Source organism: Neopelma chrysocephalum, unplaced genomic scaffold (genome assembly GCF_003984885.1).
Source record: "Neopelma chrysocephalum unplaced genomic scaffold, ASM398488v2 Primary Assembly neopelma1_22b, whole genome shotgun sequence".
NCBI lineage: Eukaryota > Metazoa > Chordata > Aves > Passeriformes > Pipridae > Neopelma > Neopelma chrysocephalum.
The window spans coordinates 11,935,513-11,958,435 of record NW_020897690.1 but is presented as its reverse complement, the minus strand read 5'-3'; the positions used below and the strand labels follow the sequence as shown (position 1 = coordinate 11,958,435).

Here is a 22,923-nt window from a genome sequence, read left to right as displayed (position 1 = left end):
AGTAATTGCATGCTTCAGAAATCAGAAAATCCAATTGCTGCTCATGTCTCACTTTGGCACTGTAGCTGGATGAACCACTCTACTTGCAAGAGTTGCCATCTGCAAGTGTGTAATTTATGAGCACTTCACGGTAATTTGGTGTAAGGCATACTTAGACATACATATTCCACTTTACTGAGCTTGGAAAAGCATGTAAAAAAAAATCAGAGGATATGGGTCATGCTTCACATTATTCAGATTAAAGATGAAGAAATTTCTGTCAAATGTTTCTGCATAGCTGGCCTAATTTTTTTTGTTGTTATCAAAGTCCTTTTTACTTCACTGAAAAAAAACCTAAGGAATTTGCTTGTAGATTCCATAAGGGAAAGTGTCACCTTTTCATTTTATGGGTTTTGTCAGGGTTAGTGGATAGGTTTTTTTTTGTTTCTCTTTTACTGACTGTCCATAAAAAGTCCAGAGCTTCCCCTTGGTTTCTGCTGTAGTTTACATTAAATGTATGTCCATTGAACTCAGGTTCACTTTGCAGAGCCTGCAGGTAAGGTCTCTTCATTATTAGCAACACAGTGAAACTTCAAAAATCTCAATCTAATGCTGCAACAATCCCAGCTGAAAGAAGCTCTTCAGCTCTGAGCATTCATTTTTTGACCTTAGAGTTAATTTGATTTTCTAGATCTATCTGTTCCCACAGCACTGGAGAAAAGAAGAGCATATGGACTGAAATAATGAGAATTGTAGTTACCAGAAGTATTAGAGTAAGCATATTGTAAATTCAGAAGAGAAATTTACTGGTTGTTATACTAAATTTATAATGAAGGCATATTAACCTTGGCTTATGAATGGGCATAAGAGTAAAAACTAGACAAAAGTGGTATTTGTCTCTGAAAAAGTTTGCAAGTCTTAGCATTTCCCTAAATTCCCTACAAAACACTTTACAAGCCATACAGCAGTTTACAATTCAATTAAAATGCAAGTTTGTTAACAGGAACACCCTTGAACAAAAATATTGCTAGAAAAAGAAATTTCACTGTTTTGTCATCTTCTTTACACCATTGTTTGATATTTTCCCATATTCCTTAAGTAGACATTAAAAGGATTGTACCGTATCTTTGTTGCAAAATCCTTCTGTATGAACAGCTGACTAATTCAAAATGATGCTTTGAGAAACTTCAGCTCTTCAGTTTCTTTACAGAATACAACCTTTACATCTTAGAAGTCGAGAGTTCAAGGTATAAATGGAATGCATTCCAAACTTCACAGCACAGTTTCACAATTTATTTCAGATCATGCTATCTCAGAACTGCCCCAAGAAAAGAGACCTCCCATTCCCATGTTCTCAAGCATTCACTTCTGCCCCAGATGACCATTCCTCTGCCTACCTGCCAGCACAGTCTCCATTATGCACCATGACAGTTTTTACAATGAAATCAGACAATAATAATTTTTTTGTCTGGGTTAATTTTAACTAACTAGCTCAGGTCTCATCTCTACTCCCCATCCAAGTAATAAGTAGTGGCATAAATAGCTGCATTCCCACCAGGAAAGAAGCTGGCACACTCATGGCTGGAGAGCAAGAACTCTTCTTTGCAGAACAGTGCTGTCTTATCCCAGCTGAAACTAACAGTCACTGTCTCACTATAACTTCAAAACCAAATAACTAAATTTCTTTCTTCAGACACCACCAGGATCTGTTGCAAAAGACAAGATGCTGGTGACTACCAAAGGACAGCTAAAAAACGAGAGTTAAAAAGGACTGAGGTATTATTCTTCTACAGCGATTCCCCAGATTGTGAGTAATCGTCATGAGAACACTGAAGAACGAAATGACTCAAAGAAGTCGTTTTGCAAAAAAATTTACACTGTTCTTTGACTCTCTTTAAGAGTTCTGTTCTTTTAGGAATACAAAAAGATTCTCATAATTTTTCAGTTTCATATTACCCATGAAAGCAAGCAAAGTGCACTAAGATATATTCCAGCTATGAATAAAGTAGAAGTGGCAGTAAGAGAGTCTTGATAGAGTAAGATCATGTTATGAGCAATATAAATATGCAAGTGATTGTCAGAGATGACTCCATGACAAGATTTCATCCTTTTTCTTTCCAACGATACGATTGAACAAAGAGAGGCAACAGCTCCAGAATATGCAGGCTAATAATGACACAAATCAGATAAAGTGATACAGTCTTGAACAAAGCATAGGTCCTTGAGATGGTGTAACATGCAAACACTACATACGTCCTTCAAGGCAGAACAGGGCTCCAGTGGCTGTATCAAAACTTCATTAAAGAATGGCAACTAGTCTGGGATACAGTAGCACACAGATTTTCTTCTCTAACAGAGAAATGTCTACATTCCATGAAAAACAACAATTAACATGTAGTGCAAATTCTGTAAGAAATTCTACATCTGATTATTTTTTTGAAATACTTTTGCATTTGTAATAACTTTTTAATTACTATTTTGGCCTGTTTTAGTCACATGTACCATGTAAACTTAGAATTATTCTTCTGAGAACCACATTTGGAAGGACTAGTTATTTCTAAATCAACTATTTCTAACATTTCCAGGTTTTTATCAGAAGTAGACCATGATGCTTAATAAATGCAACACCTAACTATTCTTAAAATGGATTTTCGAACACAACTTATAAAAAGCCAAACTTGTTCAGACCAAAGGTCTGTCTAGTCAGCATCCTATCTCCAGTGGAGTCCAGAAGCAGATATCAAGGGAAAAAAGAAATAGGAAAAAACAATTTAAATCCCCCCTGAACACTCTTCCAGCCTCTATTTCCACTTCAGGGTGAAACCTGATGCAGGCTGTCCATTTAGTAATCTTCACTTAATATCTCTTCTTAGTCCTCGTGTTCATCCTGCAAGTTTCTGCAACTCTGACATTCTTTGGCAAGACCTTCCCCATGCCTACTGCCTGCTGCATGAACCAACCCTTTCTTTGAAATTTATTTTTTAAAACTCTTCAATGACCCCAAGATTTTAGATTGAAGGAGACCATAAGCAGTCCAATCCAGTCATCCTTTTCCCACTGGTTCTGATTTTGCAAACCTCAATTTGCGCAACATCCTTTTTTCCAGGCTGAAGAGTCCTAACCAGCTCGTTCCTCATACAGAAACTGATGCGCGCCTTCATTCCTCTAATTCATCTTGTTCCCCTCCTAGCTTTTTGAGATGCAGGAACCAGAACAGCATACAGTAATTCAGGGTATAGGTAAACCATAGATTCATACAATGGGAGTAATATTCTGTGTTTCTGTTGTCTAGGTCTGTTGTAACAAATCTTCACATTTAATATGCCTGTCAGATGTTTTTAAGTATTACCAAGCACTGAGCTAGCCACTCTATCAGAAAATATAGCTCCCAAATGGCAACAGTCAGCACAGCGGTAATCAGTTTATGTGTGAAGTTAGGACTGGTTTTCACCCCCATGCATCACTTTCATCTCTACACTACATTTCATCAGCCACTTTATTCCCCAGACACTGCCGTCTTCTAACTGAATTTGTCTACAATCCTGCCGCATCCACAACTTCTCTGGGCAACCTGTTTCAGTTTCTCATCACTCTCAGAGTAAAGAATTCTTTTCTAATATCCAATCCAATCCAATTTTCTGTTTAAAGCCAATACCCCTTGTCCTTGAAAGTCTCTGGAAAGAGATGCTGTAAAAAGCCTTTATGAAATTTCAGTAGAACATAGCAGACAGATCAACTTATTAATGGTCTTGCTTGCCCACACTTCAAAAAACATGAACAGTAAGGTAGGACTTCTCTCTGTGAAAATTTCACTGATTCTTTCCAACTAAACCACATCCCACCGGGTGCTAGTATGTCCTTAACTTTAGTTCCTACTGAGTTGCACAGTACCAATACCACCTTACACGCCTGTACTTCCTCGGTTCCCTCTCTGAAACTTTTTTTTTTAATTTTGCCCTTGAGTTTTCTTTAGTGAGTTTGCATCATCCACTCTCAGCAATTTGCGATTGTTCATTTGACCTGGTTTTTCTACAAGGTCTTCTGAAGTCACTGTAACTTCTGAGAGATTTTTCTGTAGCTCGCCAATAAGAAGAGTTTTACAATGTGACTACCTTCACTTACTTTCACAGCAACGAACAAAACATCATCAATTTACCTCCCCTCTGCAACAGCCTGCAGCTGCCTTGTTGCTGAGTACTCCTTGTCATCCCTCAACCCCCTGACCGCTTGTTGCTCCTACTGCATACAAAAAATTATATTCTGGTTTAATAGCATTTTGTGGAGCTCTGAGGTCACTCAACTCAAACTTTGAGCTGAATCAAACTCAGCACCACTACCACCTTCACACTTTAAGCCTGTTTCTATCTGTTTAAGTTTATGATACTTTTGTTTATTTAGTGAAAACTTCAGCTTTTTAAAGGATAGCTTCTCGTTTCCATGGCCTTTGTTATTTTGCTGTTCAGCTAAGCAGTCTATCTTCCCTTTAGCCTTACTCAAGCCTTTCCTAGCTGTTAGCATGCACTGGTACTGTATGTTGAATATTTATTATTTTCCACTTGTAAGGATGTAATTCTTTTAGATCCCATTTTAACTTGAAAAGTCCATAAATGAGAGCAACAGCCAGCTGGAGTCAATACAGCTTGAGATCCATTGTAGTCTTATATTAAGAAACTCCCAGACTGTTCAGCTTATTACTATTATAAAATTGTGAATCACAAGCATAAAGAAGGGTGTGCTTTCATTGCTTATGTTGTGGAGAGAATAAATAATGGATTGACCTTATAACTCAACAAAAAAGCAAAAAGCTAAAGCTGTGATGTTAAATCTTTGAAGTGTCAGGAAATCTTGAAGTTCTACATCAGACTTCATGCTGTCTTCTTACATTCCAATAAATTTGAATTTTAAATAGCAGAAATCTAACTAAGGTTATAATAATATATACTGCAATCTTAAATACACACACAGAGAATTATTAGACATGGAAGTATAGAATCCTGCAACATGTTATACTAAAAATAATCCTCATAGTATACTTCAATTCTTAGAAATGCCTTTCAGCAATGTTTGTCTTTCTATCCCTTCCAGTTAGCTACTAGGTCTGCTTTAGAAGCAAAGAGAAAAACTAAGTGGCTGAGCTGAATTCCAGATGCAAGTTAAGCGTCACTCTTTTTACTGATACAGTCTATGTCACACACCAACTAAATTTTCATTCAATTAAAGACTGTAGGTTCTGACATAGAAGTAGCTTTCAAAAAACTGGTGCTGTAGAAAAAGCAGTGTATATATATATATATATATATATAAGCCTAAGTGCAATACATGATTAAAGAACTAGTATCTAAGATGCAACGTAGTTACATTATTTTTAAAGATTGCACAGAAATCTGCTTATGCTTTTAAATGTGTGTGCGCGTGCACACACACACACACACAAACTAACTCATCCCCTCTACATGCTTACAGACAACTTCAATCTTAAAAAAAAACTGGACAGCCATAGAATTACAAACAACAAACATGCACTAAGAGAAACCGCTGTTAGAACATACAAAATGCACCATCTGGAACATGAAATATGCAAATGGCAGAATATTGGCTCTGCCTCATATGAAGCAACGAGTCTTCAGTAACCCCTTAATGTGTTTGAAAAGACACAGTACCAGACTACATGGCAGAGAGAACAGAACTGTCTGTTTCAGCATCAGATTATGCACTTAGATAATCTCATGAATTATGTGCAGTAAGCTATAAAATTCAGATTAAATTTACAGACTTTGTGACATGCTTCACCCAAATTATGTGTGTATAATAATGAACATTTTTTCATAGTTTCAGGTAAATTTTGGAGTAAAGATTAAGCATGAGCAAATAAATTATTTTCTGAAATTTTCTCTGAAGATCTGTTTTTCTTTGAATTGTTCTTTGAATAACTGTTTAAAATCATGTGTACATAAAGTAATATGCAGACAGCTGTGTTTAATAAGAAGGAGCATCTTCAATATAAAAGAAAAAGGAAATACAAGTAAAGACAAATTCTGGGGGTTTTTTTGCATATAAGAGAATATTAAAGACTAAAAAAGTAGTATGAACAAGTCATGTGTTCATTGCTACTACAACGATCATCTTAAAAATACTACTATCTATCCCACTAGGAAAATCATGCTACGGTTACTGTCAGTTTGGTTCTGCAAATGTACTGAAACAAGGTGGCATCTCTTCGAGATTTATAGACCACCTTTTTTTGTAGACCACCTTTTTTTCAATAACTCAATTGAAACTTTCCTTTCTTCCATGTAATTTAAAACAAAATGTAAGTAACTGTTATTCCCAGCTTTAGACTAGGCAATTATTTAATTACAGAATCACAGAATCATACAGGCTGGAAAAGACTTCCACGATCAAGTCCAACCTTTGACCAATCACCACCATGTCAGACAGACCATGGAACTCAGTGCCATGTCCAGTCATTTCTTGAACACCTCCAGGGATGATGACTCCACTACCTCCCTGAGCAGCCCATTCCCATGTTTTACAACCCTCTCCATGAAGAAATTCTTTTTGATGTCCAACGTGAACCTCCTCTGGTGCAGCTTGAGGCCATTTCCTCTTGTCCTGTCGCTAGCTGCCTGGGAGAAGAGGCCAATCACCACTTTGCTACAATGTCCTTTCAGGTAGTTGTAGAGAGCGATAAGGTCATCTGAGTTTCGTTTTCTCCAGGCTAAACAGCTCCAGCTCCCTCAGCCTCTCCTCATGTAACTTACACCCTAGACCCTTCACCAGCTCCACTGCTGTGATGGTTTCAGCCTAGGCCTTCCTGGAGACCAGCTTGTAACCAGGAAGGAACTAGGAAAGTGACAAAGGAAGTATTCCACGCTATTCCTTTACATAACCTGGGGTATAAATAAGGCATAGATAAGAGAGCTCGCTCTCTTCTCTTCCGGCAAGGTTCGAGAACGGTGGGTCCCTGTCTTGGTCTGGCTTATCTGGAGCTGAGGCCTACAGTGACTGCTGTTATCTGCCACGTGTGAGGGGAGAGTGCTGGGCCGTGTCCAGCTTCTCTCAAGGGAAGTGTTGAGATTTTGCCAATTTTTTAGTTTGCTGGTTACTGGGTTTTTAGATCGTGTAGACCTGTTTTGTTTTTGTCCCTTTTTGTCCTATTTTGTCCTCTTTCCCTTCTCTCTTCCCCTCTTCCCTTTGGGAAGCTATTTGGGGTTTCTGGGGTTATATATATATATATATGTATATAATATTCTCACTGTATATATCTGTTTTATATGTAAAATATATATTTTTGCTATAGCTTTGGCTGCTTGGTTTTTTTTCTTCCCTCTCTGGGAAGCAGACCCTGTTGTCAAGTTTCGGAGACTTGGCGGGAAGCCAGCTCGAAATTTGCACAACATTTTTGGTGGCAGCGGTGGGATACGAACCCACGCCATCGAAATGACTGGAACTGCCCTTCTCTGGACCTCAGTGCCTTTCCTGAATTGAGGGCCCCAGAACTGGACACAGTACTCAAGGTGCAGCCTCACCAGTGCAGAGTACAGAGGGGTAATCACTGCCCTGGTCCTGCTGGCCACACTGTTTTTGATACAGGCAAGGATGCCATTGGCTTGATGATTAAGACAGAATAATTTTCAATTCCCATCTCGTAACATAAGTAAAGCTTGAAAAATTTCAGTTATGCTGTTAAATGCATTCCTGTGACAAAAGAGATTTCCACTAGAGATACTCCTGCTACTAAAGAACATACACTGCATGCAAAAATTCAGTCAAAACTGAATCAGTTAACAGTTGTCTTTGAAAATTAATCTGAAAGATATTATTAATGTTGCAGTAAAATAAACAAGATCACACATTTTGCTTTTTCTGAGCATTAGCTCAACATGCTGGAAGATTATTGTTTTCTGTGGGAATTGTATCACTGTCTCATTTTCTCCATCATTACTGCCAGGATGCCACAGCAAACCAATTAGGTGTTTAGGGAGTGAGATATTTTTGTTGTTAATTTGTTTGCATGCTAGCTCATTTCAGAACTCTTTAGATGTTAATAAATAAAAGTTGAAAATTCATCAAGAAGCTCTTTCAGCCATCAAGGCACTATAGGTCTTTTTCATATTAAATCTTTCTTTTGACTTTCCGGCCAACTTCAGCTAAGGATAACTATTTCCTCTTTAAAAACACATAATATTTTGAGTAATTTTTCTATAACCAATGAAAAATCTGATCAAATTTGAGGTGTACGTGGCAAATGAAGAAAATGAAGCAAATAATGATAACCCTTCTCAAATTGAAAACAAACAGTACTCATCTTCCCGGCATTACAAAACAAACTTCCACTAACACACGTTTCAAGGCATCACTCAAAATACTGATCTGGGTTTAAGACCATTTCACAATTTAATTAGGCCCCACCAAAACTGAAAGCTGCAGTAACTTTAAGCCACAGCCATACCCGTGTGCATGCACTCATGTGAAAGTATCGCACACACTAAATTGCACTGAGGCCGTGAGAACATGCAACTTAGTAATGTGCAATATCTCCACCAGAGCAAGCAGAATGGGAGCTTCAGGGAAGAAGGGTATGGTGCATTCAGGAAGAGAACGACATGCTGCTCAGGGAAAGGAAAATGGTTCAGGCAAAGGTGTGCATGCTACTACTTCGGAAACCTGTGAATTGGAGAATTATTGCTTCTTCCATTCAGGACCAAAAAAAAAAAAAAAAAAAAAAAAAAAAAAAAAAATATCCAGACAGGAGCACCACCTCCCTATTTCAGGGGAAAAGGACATAATTTTTCTACTTATGTAGTGAGGTAGGTGACTCATGAATCAACCTGATTTTACAGAACCTTTCTGAACAAAGCAAATCTCACACTGTTATGGGCAGATAATGATTTCTCTCAACCTTCAAAATACTACATTATTAATTATAATTACAATGAAAAATTTCACTAACTACTATTGAGAACTAGAATTATTTAAATACAATAAACTAGTCCAAGTGGTTCTCACATTTCTAAAGCAAGTGATCTACCTAAACTGACAGAGTGCTGCCAGAGGAATTCCTGCAGCTCAACCTACACTGGCATAACCCTTCTGCCACAGTCACCAGCCCCTGCCCTGTTCCTCTTTCTCCACTGGTTCTTATGGTTATCTTTTAGTAGTTTCAGTGAAAGTAAATTGCATTTACTATATTCACTGGCAACTAACCACCACTGTCAGTCAATGGAGACTCTTGCACATGATGAAGATGCAATATTACCTTTGTAATTCATCACATTTTTGTGCTGATACCCACTCATGTAATATGGAAAACAGGAAGAAAATAAAAATAAATAAATAAAACCCCCAAATCACAAACAAACAAAAAAGACAGAACTGAGGGGGGAGAAATGAAAGGCAAAGGGTAAATGAAGAATTAACCAAGAAGAAGAAAGAATAATGAAGTGTGGTCATGCCAAAAAACGTTAAAATCAAAGTGAGAAAGACCCAAGATTGCACACCAAAGAAAAAGAGAAGCAGATAAACCAACTGGGCACCAAAGACCAAAACTCTTAGAGAACAGAAGCTCTTTTGCTACTAATGCATTAGCAGTATTCAGGATTATTATAATGTTCCTAAATTTTTATTTCCCATCTCATTTTACAGGCAATGGCACATGGAATTCCAGCATGGAATTTTGAATTAGTTGGTTGATTTGAAATAGAACCAGTACTTCATACATCAGTCAGAAATCCCTGCGGTCACATACACTATTGGTAGTGATCTTCCTCCCAGGTTTTTCACTGTGCTTCAGGGAATCATCACACAACTACTGACCTTTCCTCACCCCTGTAGATTAAATGCTGTCTTCCATAAGAAGCAACCAATGAGGAGGAGCAAAGGCAGTATATGACAACAAGCACACACAAGTGTTTACTCTAAAATGATAGCAGCAGTTTCATGATGAAAGTTACTCAAAATTGGGAAAACTGACTCATGACCAGTTTGCAAAACTGCATTCCTTCAATAGTCCAAACACTGTCAATTCCTTTCTAGAGGACTGCTTGGAGGCAGGCAGGACTTACCTGTGAGAACTGGGAAAACTCAAAGGCAGGTATCTGGGGCAGAGACAAATACCCAGCTTACAAACAATCACATTCACAACACGTGAAACATCCCTTGGGTTGTGAAACATCCCTTTGCCTCTTTGTCCCAAGAGAGGCCTAGAAAACAGTTCTTTTGCTGACTGTAAGGAGTTGCATAGGTCCTTCTTTCTCTCCTCCCCACCATCCCCTGTGAAGAGGTGCCATCTCTTCAGTACTCAGGCCTGAGGGATTGGGGAGGAGAGGGCCTGCTTTCTATCAAGCTTTTTCCTTCCCCAAGTGGAAGAGGACAAGGCCACCAGCTTTATCGATGATTTAGATGAGGGGATTGAGTCCATCATCAGCAAATTTGCAGATGACACCAAGTTGGGAGGGACTGTCGACCTGCCGGAAGGCAGGAGGGCTCTGCAGAGGGATCTGGATAGACTGGAGAGATGGGCTAACTCCAATGAAATGAAGTTCAACAAGGCCAAGTGCCGGGTCCTGCACTTTGGCCACAACAACCCCCTGCAGCGCTACAGGCTGGGGACAGAGTGGCTGGAGAGCAGCCAGGCAGAAAGGGACTTGGGGGTGCTGATCGACAGGAGGCTGAACATGAGCCAGCAGTGTGCTCAGGTAGCCAAGAAGGCCAATGGCATCCTGGCCTGCATCAGGAACAGTGTGGCCAGCAGGAGCAGGGAAGTGATCCTTCCCCTGTACTCTGCATTGGTGAGGCCACACCTTGAGTATTGTGTTCAGCTCTGGGCCCCTCAGTTCAGGAAGGACATTGAGGTGCTGGAGCGGGTCCAGAAAAGAGCAACGAGGCTGGTGAAGGGACTTGAGCACAAGTCCTGTGAGGAGAGGCTGAGGGAGCTGGGGTTGTTTAGTCTGGAGAAGAGAAGGCTTAGAGCCGACCTCATCACTCTCTTCAACTACCTGAAGGGAGGTTATAGCCAGGCGGGGGTTGGTCTCTTCTCCCGGGCAACCAACAATAGGACAAGGGGACATGGGCTCAAGCTCTGCCAGGGGAGGTTTAGGTTAGATGTTAGGAAAAAATTCTTTACAGAGAGGGTTATCAGGCATTGGAACGGCCTACCCAGAGAGGTGGTGGATTCACCATCCCTGGAGGTTTTTAAAAAGAGATTGGACGTGGCCCTTAGTGCCATGATATAGTAATTGGAGTTGGATCAGGGTTGGACTTGATGATCTTGGAGGTCTCTTCCAACCCTACCTATTCTATGATTCTATGATTCTATGATTCCTGCCTTCCCCAGATGGGAAGGGACACCCACAATCTTGAGGAAGGTGACCTGTCCCACCACCACCCAAGCCCTTACTCCTGACTATCATCAGCATCAGCCTCACTACTGTCCTGAGCCACACCACTGCTAGCAGCACCCCCATAGCTGGAATTTGTCCTGCTGAGCACACAGAAGAGCTCCTCCCCTCATACAGCAATCCCCTTCTCCTGCCCATGCTCAACCACGCTCTGGTTACTGCGGGAAGCTGTCAGGGCCTTGCTGAAGTCAGAGTAAATGGCAGTCACTGCTCTCCCCTTGTCCCACTAGGACAGTCACCTCCTCAAAGCAAGGCTCACATTGTTCCCAGCACAACTAGTCCTTGGTGAAGCTGTGCTGGCTGGTGCCTCCGAGCCATCTTTCGCCGCTCTGCCCTTGTACCACTAGGCCTTCCAAATAAGCTCTTGGCTCAGGCCTGGTGTGATGCTCTTGTCAAATCTCTGCTCAATCCTGCCACTTGATGTAGCAGTAAACCTGCATTATATGGGAAAACTGTGGTTTAAGCATGTTTTAAAATGGCTTTTTTGTGGTCTCTGCTAACTCATGTTTCTTCTTCCCAAAATCCCCCACGGCCAGTTCTTATCTCTGTCTCAGGAATGTCCTGAGAAGATATCAAGAAGTCTTCTCATTGGTCTCTTGTTAACCCCTTCCTTATTTGGCTGTTCCCTGCCTGATTGGTGTTTTGTAAGACCCCTTACCTTACATGGTCCCCTTTGACCCTCCCAAGAGCTTTATAAACCCCTACCTACAATAAACTCCTCTCCTCCTCTCCACGAGCTGTGTGCTGTCTCTCCGGGAGCCATGGGACCTCGTGGGTGGGGGGAGGGGTGAGCACCTAACCCCTCCATGCGTCCAGGACCCTGAAGAAACCCCTGGAGCTGGAGTAACCCCTTCCCCATCCACCTCAAGCCTTCGGAAATGGAACCCCACAATGGGAGGAATGCACCCAGAACTTGATACATTTTGCCTCCTTGCTGTCCTGGAAGAATGAGTTTCCCACCAAAGGCCAGGAGGACATTTTATCCCATGGTTTGCAGCAGGTAACTCTTGGATTACATTCTGCTTCGTAAAAACTCCTGTAGTGTCACAACAGCTGCATCTATTTTCTCCCACTACTCAAGTGCAAATTTATAATTGAGCTATTGTGACAGAAACAGATTCAACACTTGGCTCAAAGTAGGCCGAAAAGCTGCTCTTGCCCCCATACAGCAAATAAATCTATTTGTGTTAACAGAGAACTGATGCTGTCTTTGCAAACTCATCATCAAGGGAGTTAGAAAAATATTTATAAAATTTATAGCTACTTATAGTCCATAAAATAAAAAACACGACACAGCTCTGATGAGAGAAACTGCAATGAGAAAAGGTCTTGGTTTGATAAAGTGCTTGCTAGGTAACATCTTCAAGTTATGGGATTTTTTGAGCTACAGAAACCGCTTGCTGATTGCCCTCCTCTTCTTTACTCCCTGCTCTTTTCCTCTGAAATAAACAGCAAGGGACACAAAGGAACAGACTTCCTTGATTATATTCAAGTTCCCTAGTGCTTTGCACAAACACATTTTAAGTAAAAGTGCAACAGAAGTGACTGACAACATGGAAGGTGACTATTTTTATGTCATTCGGTCTATGAGCAACAGAAAGACTAACTGCATCTCTTGCTAGGAGGATCCGTTCACTCCAGACAAGGACTAGTTAGATGCAGTCTTAACTTTGTACACGTGCTATGTCCTGCTGAAAAGTGGTGGAAGCTGGAATATAGCTGGTGACTTTTAAGATTTATTAACTTAATCTTTCTCTGCTTTTGGTCAACTTGAAAGCATAAGTATTTTGAGGGTGAATTCATGTTGTAAGTTTCATTATTTGATAAGTCATAACACAAATAGAGCATCTTCTTCCCATCCTACCACCAAGTATTAATATCCATTTTGTACGCCTCTTATAGACAAGGTGAACAAGCCATTTTAAGTTCCCACCCCTGTAGCAATAACTCATGTTTAAAAGAAAGGATAGCTGCTACTTTGTGACAGAAGAAATGGCAGTGGCAATTATTTTTCAAGTGGGAAATTGGGCAAGGATAAACTCATGCAAAATTGTTAGCACACTCTCCTTATTTCCATGCCGAAAATCACGATATGGTTTGAGTGGAATGCAAGTTAACCTAGAAGCATTGTGATAAATCCTTAGGTACAACTGAGCAAGAGAGATGAATTTCTGAAAACCTCAGAAGTATCATTCCAAAGAATTCAAATAAGGCACCAAGTATAGGCTTCTTCAAACAAATACGAATGACTGATACAGACTACCTTAGTGAACACACAGACTGAATTCCCTTGCATATGACAAGCAGCTTCACATTCCACATTCTCCAGACACTGGCTTTTTCTCATCATATTTGCAGTTACCAATGCATGCTGGCTCTTTTCTACTCATTTTCCTGTAGCTTCTCTAATATTATTTTCTTTCTTTCCTCCATTCTAAACTCAGAAATATCTTGGGTGACCTGTGTCACATACTTAAAACTTGCAATTGCATTTAATACAATCCTCCTTGCAGAGTACTCATTCCCAGATAAACCATATCCTATTTTTTGACACTCTTCCCCTCTACCACGGGCTAAAGAGAACAATTTGCGAGACAAATTTTAGTTTCTAAATCTGCTCACATTCTTCAGTAAAGATAGAACTGAGATACTAACCATGTGATCAATGAAAACTCAATAGCAGTCATGCAACAGAAGGGCTATTAACTTTTTGGCAGAATTCCAAATTTGTTGCTTTCTACCTGAATTGCCCCTTCATTTTAAAGACTACAGCAGTTAGCACTGTTGTTCAAGATTTACACAGCATAATATAACCTTCCCATTGTTAAAACAGCAAACATTTGGCAAAGAGTTTGGGAAATAGCTTTAATACATTGACCGTTTAAAGTCTATTCATGTTTTGTAGGTATGCACAAGATGACACAAAGCAGTGGTATAAGAGGCAATGGCTGTACAAAGTTTAGCAGGGAGTCTGCTCATTTTGCCCAAACCATGTTAGTGTTCCAAGCTGCTAACAGCTTCATTCATCTGTGATGAATGAACATTACTGTAGCACCCCAAAAATTGCTTTATCATGAAATCTCAGTGAAGCATATTTAAAAACACAAAAAATTCTCCTCCAATTACTGTAGTAGTTTAGAAGTGAAACCTAAGAATGGTAACTAAGCATGAAACACTGTGCATGTACTCTGGAGGTGCAGTACAGTAGTGTTTTAAGTGCGATAAGGAGAGCACTCCACTGTTGTTCTTTTTGATGTAATTTGATTTATGGAGATCATGAACTAGATTTTTTCAGATGAAACTGATCTGGAAAATACATTCCAGGAGCATACCTAGTACATTCCAGGTGCAAATGGGCACTTATTCTCCAAGATTGGACTAAAAATAGTCCAAACTAATTAATTCTGAAATGTGCACACCACAGATGTCAGGTCCTCCATTTCAACTGTTTTGCTGCATGAATCTGCTCCTACTGAGCTGCACTAGCTGTAACTGCAAATACACTGCTTCCTGATTAGTTAGGGATGTCATGGATGTATCAGTTTTATAAAACACTAGTATTCATGACAGCACAGACCTCTGAAAAATTTTTAAGGCAAGTCCAATCAAATTGCTCTATTAACAATCATGGTGGGAAAATCATTAATGCTGGGTTCTTGAAAATCTTTGAGATTTGCAACTCATCTCTGAAACATAAGCTATTTTAATTGTTAATTGTTTGCAGTTGAATGTCAATTTTAAAATAGAATTTTCAAGAAAGTGCAAGAAATCAGCAATATACCTTATTGCTTCCTCCACGGATTGGCCAACTATATTTGAGGAGGGACCTGGCTGAGATAAAGGTGTCAGGCTTATCACCCATTTTACTGGTTTGTAGTACTCATCACTGGAGCTCAGTAAGTAGAACAGTGTGGTCAGAAAAATCACCTGGAAAACAAATTGGAGTTTTAATTTAAAAGTCAATAAATACTTTCAAGAATTACAATGTGCAACTATGTTTCAGATATTGAAATCTACTGGAAAGGCACAAGATACTCTTCTACAAGTCTGGATTTACAGAAACACACAGAGTTAAAAGAATAATTTTCTCCCCTGCTCCACAAAGGACTTAACACGTATAGGTAACATTATAAAACTTCTGTCCCTATTTAGCCTCTTCCCAAAGTCACATTGAGATCAAACAACTAGAATGTTGATCTAGATCTGGAATGTTGTTCAACGTTCTAGTTGAGGGTTTTTTTGGTTCTTTTTCAGCATGTTTAACAGATAAAAAAATTGCTGAATAGTAACATCTATTATCAAAACAAACAAACAAAACTGCCAAATAAATTTGAGCTGTCTCAAGAGTCATTATGCAGCTGGGTATCAGACATAAATTACACAAAAACTCACAAACATAAATTTTATGTTAAGCTGGCAATCCTAAATGAATACTCCTTCTGTGAGTTTGATGATGGGTCTCAGCAGAATTGATGGCAGTTCCATTGTTTCAGTTTAAAGACATAAAAATTACAATCAGATGGGATTAGCTTTCTGCATGTTGCAGTCGACTGTGTTTCTTTTATTTTTATGTTAGTGGGTTTAGTAACTTTTTGGGATAAGCACAAATCACAGAACTGTGTCAGTCTTGAAACAGAATACCTCAAACAAGAAAAATCCATTCTGTGTGCTCCAAATGTAAACTATGACTTATATTTGCTTTATCAACAAGACTCAGATATTTTTTCTTTCTTCCCAAGATTAGAAAAGATTCTTTCACTTTCCTTATTTCCAACCTACTAGTATGCTAGAATAAGCCACATCTTTATCTTTTCATGAACCAAACAGCTCGGTCTCCTTAATACTTTCAAGTATTTTATCCAGTCTGCAGATACCTCGTGTCCTTTTCCTTCATTATTGCTGAAGATGCTCAGAAAACAAAATGCAGACAGCACAACATGCAGTATTTCATTACCAATCTCAAGAATGCCATCCATCTGCCTCTGTTCCTAACTCCTTTATACTCAGTGAAATGTTACTACTGTTTCCCCCTACCCTACACTTCCAGCCTTTAACTTGAAAGTCACATTTAACTGTTCATCTACCATGACCCCTTTACAAAATGTCATATATTGGTTTAGGCTGTATTCCATCTTCCCAGGTGTGTAACTCCTGACTTGGGTGATAAACTAATCAATCTAGTAAAACAATTACATTAGCACATTTCAACAGCATGCTGTTAACACTCATTTTGAGATTAAAAAATAAATAAATTAGGCCTTGTTTTAATGAGAAATAGTCTAGTGCCAGTAGCAGTATCAGCTATTTTTTTTACAGTTTCAAATAAGTAAAACTTAAAACTTGCCTTAGGTTTTACCATCCTCTGCAAAGCTGTGATTACGGTTATCTTCTCCCTTGACGGGCTCTGCCATTTCTCCTAAGCTACTGTAATATTTCCTGATTTCACTAGAAAACTCTACACTAAAGCAGGCACCCAGATGGTGTTGTGTCTTCCTTCCACTGAGCTCTGCCTACAGATCCTTCTTGTAAGTGCAGTTTTCAACACAGCAGCATACTGCTCTAAGTACAATATCAGCTCATCCTGACTGTTCTTCCTCAGTGTTTACACAAGAAACTTGCTTTCTTAAGTAGTAACGACACAGCACACACCTGAACTGTAAAAGCCAAAGTGATGGCTGGGAATGAACAGGAATGGAATAAAATGATGTTGAACTGAACTCATCATGGCTAGGCTTCGCGAACGAAGATTTGGGGGAACTGAACTACAAGCTAGGAAAAAAATACAAACCTAATTTCTGCTAAGAGAAGATGGATGTAACCACAGCACCATACAAAATTAACTGAATTTTAGAATATCTGCATTTTGAGAAATTTGCACATTTCCTTTAGCACAATAGCTACAGAAATGAAAAAAAAAAAATCTGTCGCTGATTCTTCAAACAAGTAGAATATCCTCAGCAAATTCAGCAGCAAAATGATATGCACTATCTTGTATCAACTAGAGCATGAAAGTTTTCAGACCTCTTTTACGGGATATCTGAGATCTAAATGGTTTCCTAAGCAACAATTCAAGATCCTGCTGATGACTATGAGGAGGAATTTACCAAAGATAAGCAGCAGGAACTTTCCATAGTTAAGCAATTGGTGGATTACGCTATCTTGCTGTAGAATTTGTACTGTAGCCAAAAGCATTAAACACTCTAATTTGAGCAGGGACAGATTGAATTCAAGGAGAAAGCTGTGGGTAAACACTCTATACCAAAATGATAATTCAGCATTTCCACAGATATCAAGAAACATATGACCTAATTGCTTGCTCATCAGGTCCACTGACTCACTAAATATTATCCTATCTGCCTTTCACACTCAATTTTCTGCTGAAAAGCTTTTGGGTTTTGTTTGTTGGAGTTTTTTTGCTTGTTTTGTGTTTGGTTTTTTTTTATTATTATTTTTTTGTTTTGTTGTGTGTTTTACAGCATCAAAAATCTGCATATTCCCTTCAGGACTTAGATGCCCATCAACTAAATTTCTCTTCCTATCTTTGTAACAGAGCATGAGTAGAATGCGTGTGTGTGTGTACATGTGCATGTGTGAATATACATGTCTGCATATATATATATATATATATATATATATATATATATATAAACACCCACACAAAGCCATTTACATACATCCATGTGCATGTGTGTGCAGATTGGAATTTGTATTCAGAAGTGAAAAAGAAGCGGCACTTCTGTAACTAATGATGAGTTTTCAAATGTCTGTTGAGGATCTGACTACAGCCTTACTGGATCACGGATGGATACACTACATAGACTGACATTCCTAATGTCCATTTTGATGGAAGATATATTTTTCAAAATGGAGGTTCTGAACAAAGTGTCTATTACTTCTGTGTTTTAAAGAATAATTTTTTGAACCATTTATCAAAATAAAATTCACTATTTTTATTTTTATTCAAGATGACTAAAACTGGACTGAAATACAATCAGTTGAAAAGCTAACCACTTTGAGCATAATCTTGATGGAAAATTTAAGTTAGTTTGTGCCACTTCAAAATAGTAAAATTTTTTCTCTAGCAACTAAGAATCCTGCAAAATGAAAAAATAAGAGTACAGTTGAAGCATCTAATTTTTAAAAGAATTCCAAGACAGCAAGACCCCAACTAGCTCTGCTAAACCAGCTGACTACAGTGACCCGCACGAGGCAGGACCTTGCTGGCAGACAAAAAAGTCAGGATCATGCATCACAACAGCAGCATGCAATGAACTTATACTAAGTCATTAGGCATCTAAAGCTAAATTTTGTGTCTGAGCACGAGTGCCTGGAAATCATCTGCAATTAGCATCCAAACTTGTAATTTTTAAGTATGCTAACATGTCAGACACTGTTTTCAATGCGTCATCACAGGTGAAGTTATGGACTAAGGAAGAAATTAAATGTTCTCATGTAATCTTTACTTAACCGAATGACAAATAGAGAACAATTTGCTGATTTCCCTGTAACGATTTTTTCTACCTTCTGAAAGCAATGGCCTATATAGGGATACGCTTATGAGGACAAGTCATAAGATTTCCCTAGTTGTATAGGTTATCACAAGTTATAGCTTAGTATCTTCAAGGCCTGAAACAAGAGTTCTCCATTAAAAGAATGATTGGAAGACTACCAGCTCCCTAATGTAGGAATTACACAAATCTTGCCCTCTTGTCTAGAATGCCCCCAAACAGATACAGAATTTGCAAAATCTTAAAGAATTTTGGTATTAGATAAATGTAGATGTTTTCAATACTTTAGGTTTGATTTTTCACTGTTACAACATGTACAGTTAGATTCCTTCAGTAAAGCAGATCATGTAAACCCAATGACATACTACTTACCACAGAAAGCACAAAATTGAGCAGAGCTGTCCCACTGTGGAAGAGGATTGTCACTAATGTTGTAACTGTAGTAAACAAGAGGCTCACATTGCGACTCATCACTATCCACAGAGACTCCAGAATCTGGAAAAGGAGGAAGAAGTGAAGACCAAGTCAGGCATTGGATGGTATTAGCAAGGACAGCGAATTGCTTACAGAGTGATTCAGATCCATCAAGTCATAAAAAGATGAAAATTTTAAAAAATCATCTTCCCTCACTCCTACATTAGAGCAGGTAGTATCAAGTGAAAATGTCTACTTTACCAAAGACAAGTTTCTGTGTAGCTGGTTGCAAGGTTTTAGAATTTTTCTCCCAATATTCAAAACTATTTCATTATGCAAAATTGCAAAAAATCTAGACGTAGTGACACCTGCTTATGGTCATTAACATTGCTGTCAAGCAGATCTTGTGTTGTGAGAAAAAATTCATCTTTTCAAAAGTGGAAACACTAAAACATAAAGAACAAGGAGTAACATCACAAGGTAGAAATAAATCTGAAGCTTCAAATCAAATAATAAAATTACTACTTCAATAAATTTGTTTTTAAAAAGTTTCATGGCAATGAAATGCATTATTTTTATAATAACTGCAGCCGAATGCACAAGTTGTGATTTTGAGTAGGGATGCAACAGTTAGTCAAGTAATTATGGAAAAAAAATCAAACACTATTAGACAATCTACTAAATTTTGTACTGGTTTGGGGAACTGATTGCTTATTTATAACAGATAGCAAAGACCAGTTTTGAGACAAAAAAGGAGGCACATGGAGGCATCCTAAATGCAATGCAGAGTAGTTTCATAACAAGTATTTAATCCAGAAGTAAGAATGCATTAACCAAAGTGACTCAAGCATATAAAAGAAGCAAGGTCACAAACAAAAAGCCATAGCTTCTTTCAGACTAACTAATATAACTGGAAAAACTGTAAAAGCTCTGATACAAAAGCCCTTCTCCAGGTTCAAAGCTGTAAGTGAACACTTCAAAACTAGCAACAGTTATTCCTGGTTTAAGGAATAGCAATTAGAACTGAATTAAAATCAAAAAACCCAAACCAAATAAACCTAAAACCAAATTAAAAAACCTAAGTAGCTAGCATTTGTAGAGCAGCCAAAGGAGTGTGAGGCACGTGATCGCCTCTCCTTTAGAACTGAGTGAAACATATCAAAAATAATTTATTAAGCATGAGCTTGACAGGGAGTAAGTGCTGGGGGAAATGACAGGGAATTACAACACAGAAAAATCTACTTAGTTCATGCTTATTACTATTTAATGGGAATTACGAATGTTAAAACGCATCATTTGTGAAGATTTTATTACTCTCTCTTGAGAATTCAAGTGAGGTTAGAAGTGAAGAAGATGCTCTGCTGAAAATTGTTCTTCCACTGGTACCTGTCCCTTTCCTTCTTCTATGGTTTAAGAATTCATTCTGGGGGTGCAGCAGTGGTATAAGTTCATGCAGCCTCCAGGTAATGTTACTAAACGTACATTATACTATGAGGACTGTAAACAACAGAGGACAAGGGTTTTTGAGGGAATGGTTTGTAGCTAAAGCAGTTGGTATTCAGTATTCAGTAAAAATAGTACTGTTATTGCTAACAGCAGGCCTTGAGTTGTATGTTAACCGCACAAGGCTCCAGTCCGAGATGTTTAAGTCTGTTACTAGAAGTTGGTGTATGAACAGGAGCTTGGTGCCATAGGTCTTCTGTTATGATGTGGAGTTTAATGACAGAACAGCAGCAAAGGCCTTGAAAATACAGACACGGGTTGAAAGCAAAGGCCCCTGAAACACACAGTTGAGGAAGAAGGCATTGAAGATGCACAACCTTAAGAGCTAGGAAGACTACTTTTGCTTTAAGAAAATGAGATAGCAACTAAGAAAGAGGAAAAAAACCAAATAGGCAAGCAACAGGACACGGCACTTGCTATGACCGGGAAGAGTAATGCTTCTCTCAAGTATTACAGTATATAGTCTAGGGCAGAGGTCAAGGGCTGGGAGTTGTCCAGAACAAAAATACCTTATGAAAGGACAAGTTCCTTAATTTGAGGGAAGATTATGTCCACTACAGTTCCAGCTTTCCGTATACAAGAGGTCTTTGAGTCAGCTCATTTTGACTTCTGTGACTCAGACCATTAAGGACAGTGGCTATTGGTGTCAACTACACAGCATCTTCATGATGGTATTCTATACCCACAGCTCATATAGGGCATGACCATTAAGGACTGACCACTTTGAATACATAACAATAACACTTAGGAGACTGTAAAACAAACCATTAGCGTGAAGTGTGTTGTTAATGAAAATTGATCTAGTGAAGTTTTGTTTTAAAGAGTAAAACTAGACTGATTTAACAGTCTTCCTAATACTAATCACAGCAATTGTTAATACTTGCAAGACATAAGTCAAGCTGATACTGGTGAGGGTTCACAAGGAGAGGGGCTTGTTCCATCTGCTAGAAGAGAGCACATACTTGGTGGGCACTGGGAATGTTTCCTTCAAAATAGGATGTCCCTCCAGTGTAGGTTGCATTTGTTTAACATTTTACAAGCTTTAGCATGAGGACCTGATAACTAAGAGTACACAACAGCAGGTAGTTTGAATGCACTTATCAGATGGTTCAATCACCATGGGGAATTGTACTCCTAAGATGAACATCCTTGTTTGGTGGAGTCATTGATAAGAACTGTTGAACTAGTTATCACCAGCACGTGCTTTAGAGTAAGTGCAGATAGTGCCTTTCATACAGCTTTGGTATGTCTTATGAAAGCAAGTGCATCTTTTAGGATGTGTCTCCAACTACAGAGTAATTCCTCTTTAAGCATATGTATCATTAAAATTTCAAGATACATGCTTCTCATAGCTAGGATGAGAAGACAGACATAGCAGACAATCGTTACTGAATACAGTATCAGAACATGCTCAAATACTTCAATAACACTCACAAAATCAAAATACATGTACCTGCACCTAGGAGTTTATTACGCTGTTTGATTCCCAGAGCATACTGCAGCTGAGTTGATGAGATCACTTACTATGCATAAACAATTTTTAACACTTTGTCAGCTGAGACAAGTTCTCGAAAACACAACTAAATGTGAATATTTATGCAACAATGACACTTTAATATTGCCATTACTAAATAACTCAAAACCACACCTCTTTCCTCAATTTTTCCCTGAAAACACTGCTTTGTAAGTAGCTTTAAGGGGTCAGCGTTTAAAGAGCTACGAAAGTGGACAGAATTCAGGACTCCCTTATTCATTACACCATGCTGTGTCACCATCAGTATCAGTTACCGTGCCTTTTCAATCTGTAACAGGCAAGAAACCAAAATTGCACCCAGTGTTCTAAGGCATCTAAGGTGTCCTAGTGGCCACTTTTAAAGTGGTCTACACCTTAAAGTGAAGTTTAAAAGACACTTGACCAAAAAAGTAATTTGCTGAGAACTTCAACTGAACAAGCTTCTAGAAGCCAGATAAAACTATGTACCTAACTTGATTATAAAGATCATTTTAACAGATGTATAAAGGGAATAAAATGGGACATGAAGAGATATTAGGAAAAAACTTGTCCTTCTGCATATTGTTAATTATTTTTCTGTTCAGAAAGATGTATTACCCTGACAACT

The 22,923-nt window shown here is 38.6% G+C and overlaps 1 protein-coding gene across 3 annotated transcripts in view; it reads right to left on the bottom strand.

Annotated features, from left to right (window-relative positions):
- The window catches only part of TMEM245 (transmembrane protein 245), an 85,206-nt gene that overhangs the window by 15,466 nt on the left and 46,817 nt on the right, over positions 1-22,923 (bottom strand). For all 3 annotated transcript variants that reach the window (XM_027680261.1, XM_027680253.1, XM_027680244.1), the window contains 2 exons: positions 19,259-19,381; positions 15,160-15,305 (listed from right to left, as the gene is read on the bottom strand). In XM_027680261.1, coding sequence (XP_027536062.1) covers positions 15,160-15,305; positions 19,259-19,381 — 269 coding nt within the window. The remainder of the gene's footprint in view (positions 1-15,159; positions 15,306-19,258; positions 19,382-22,923) is intronic.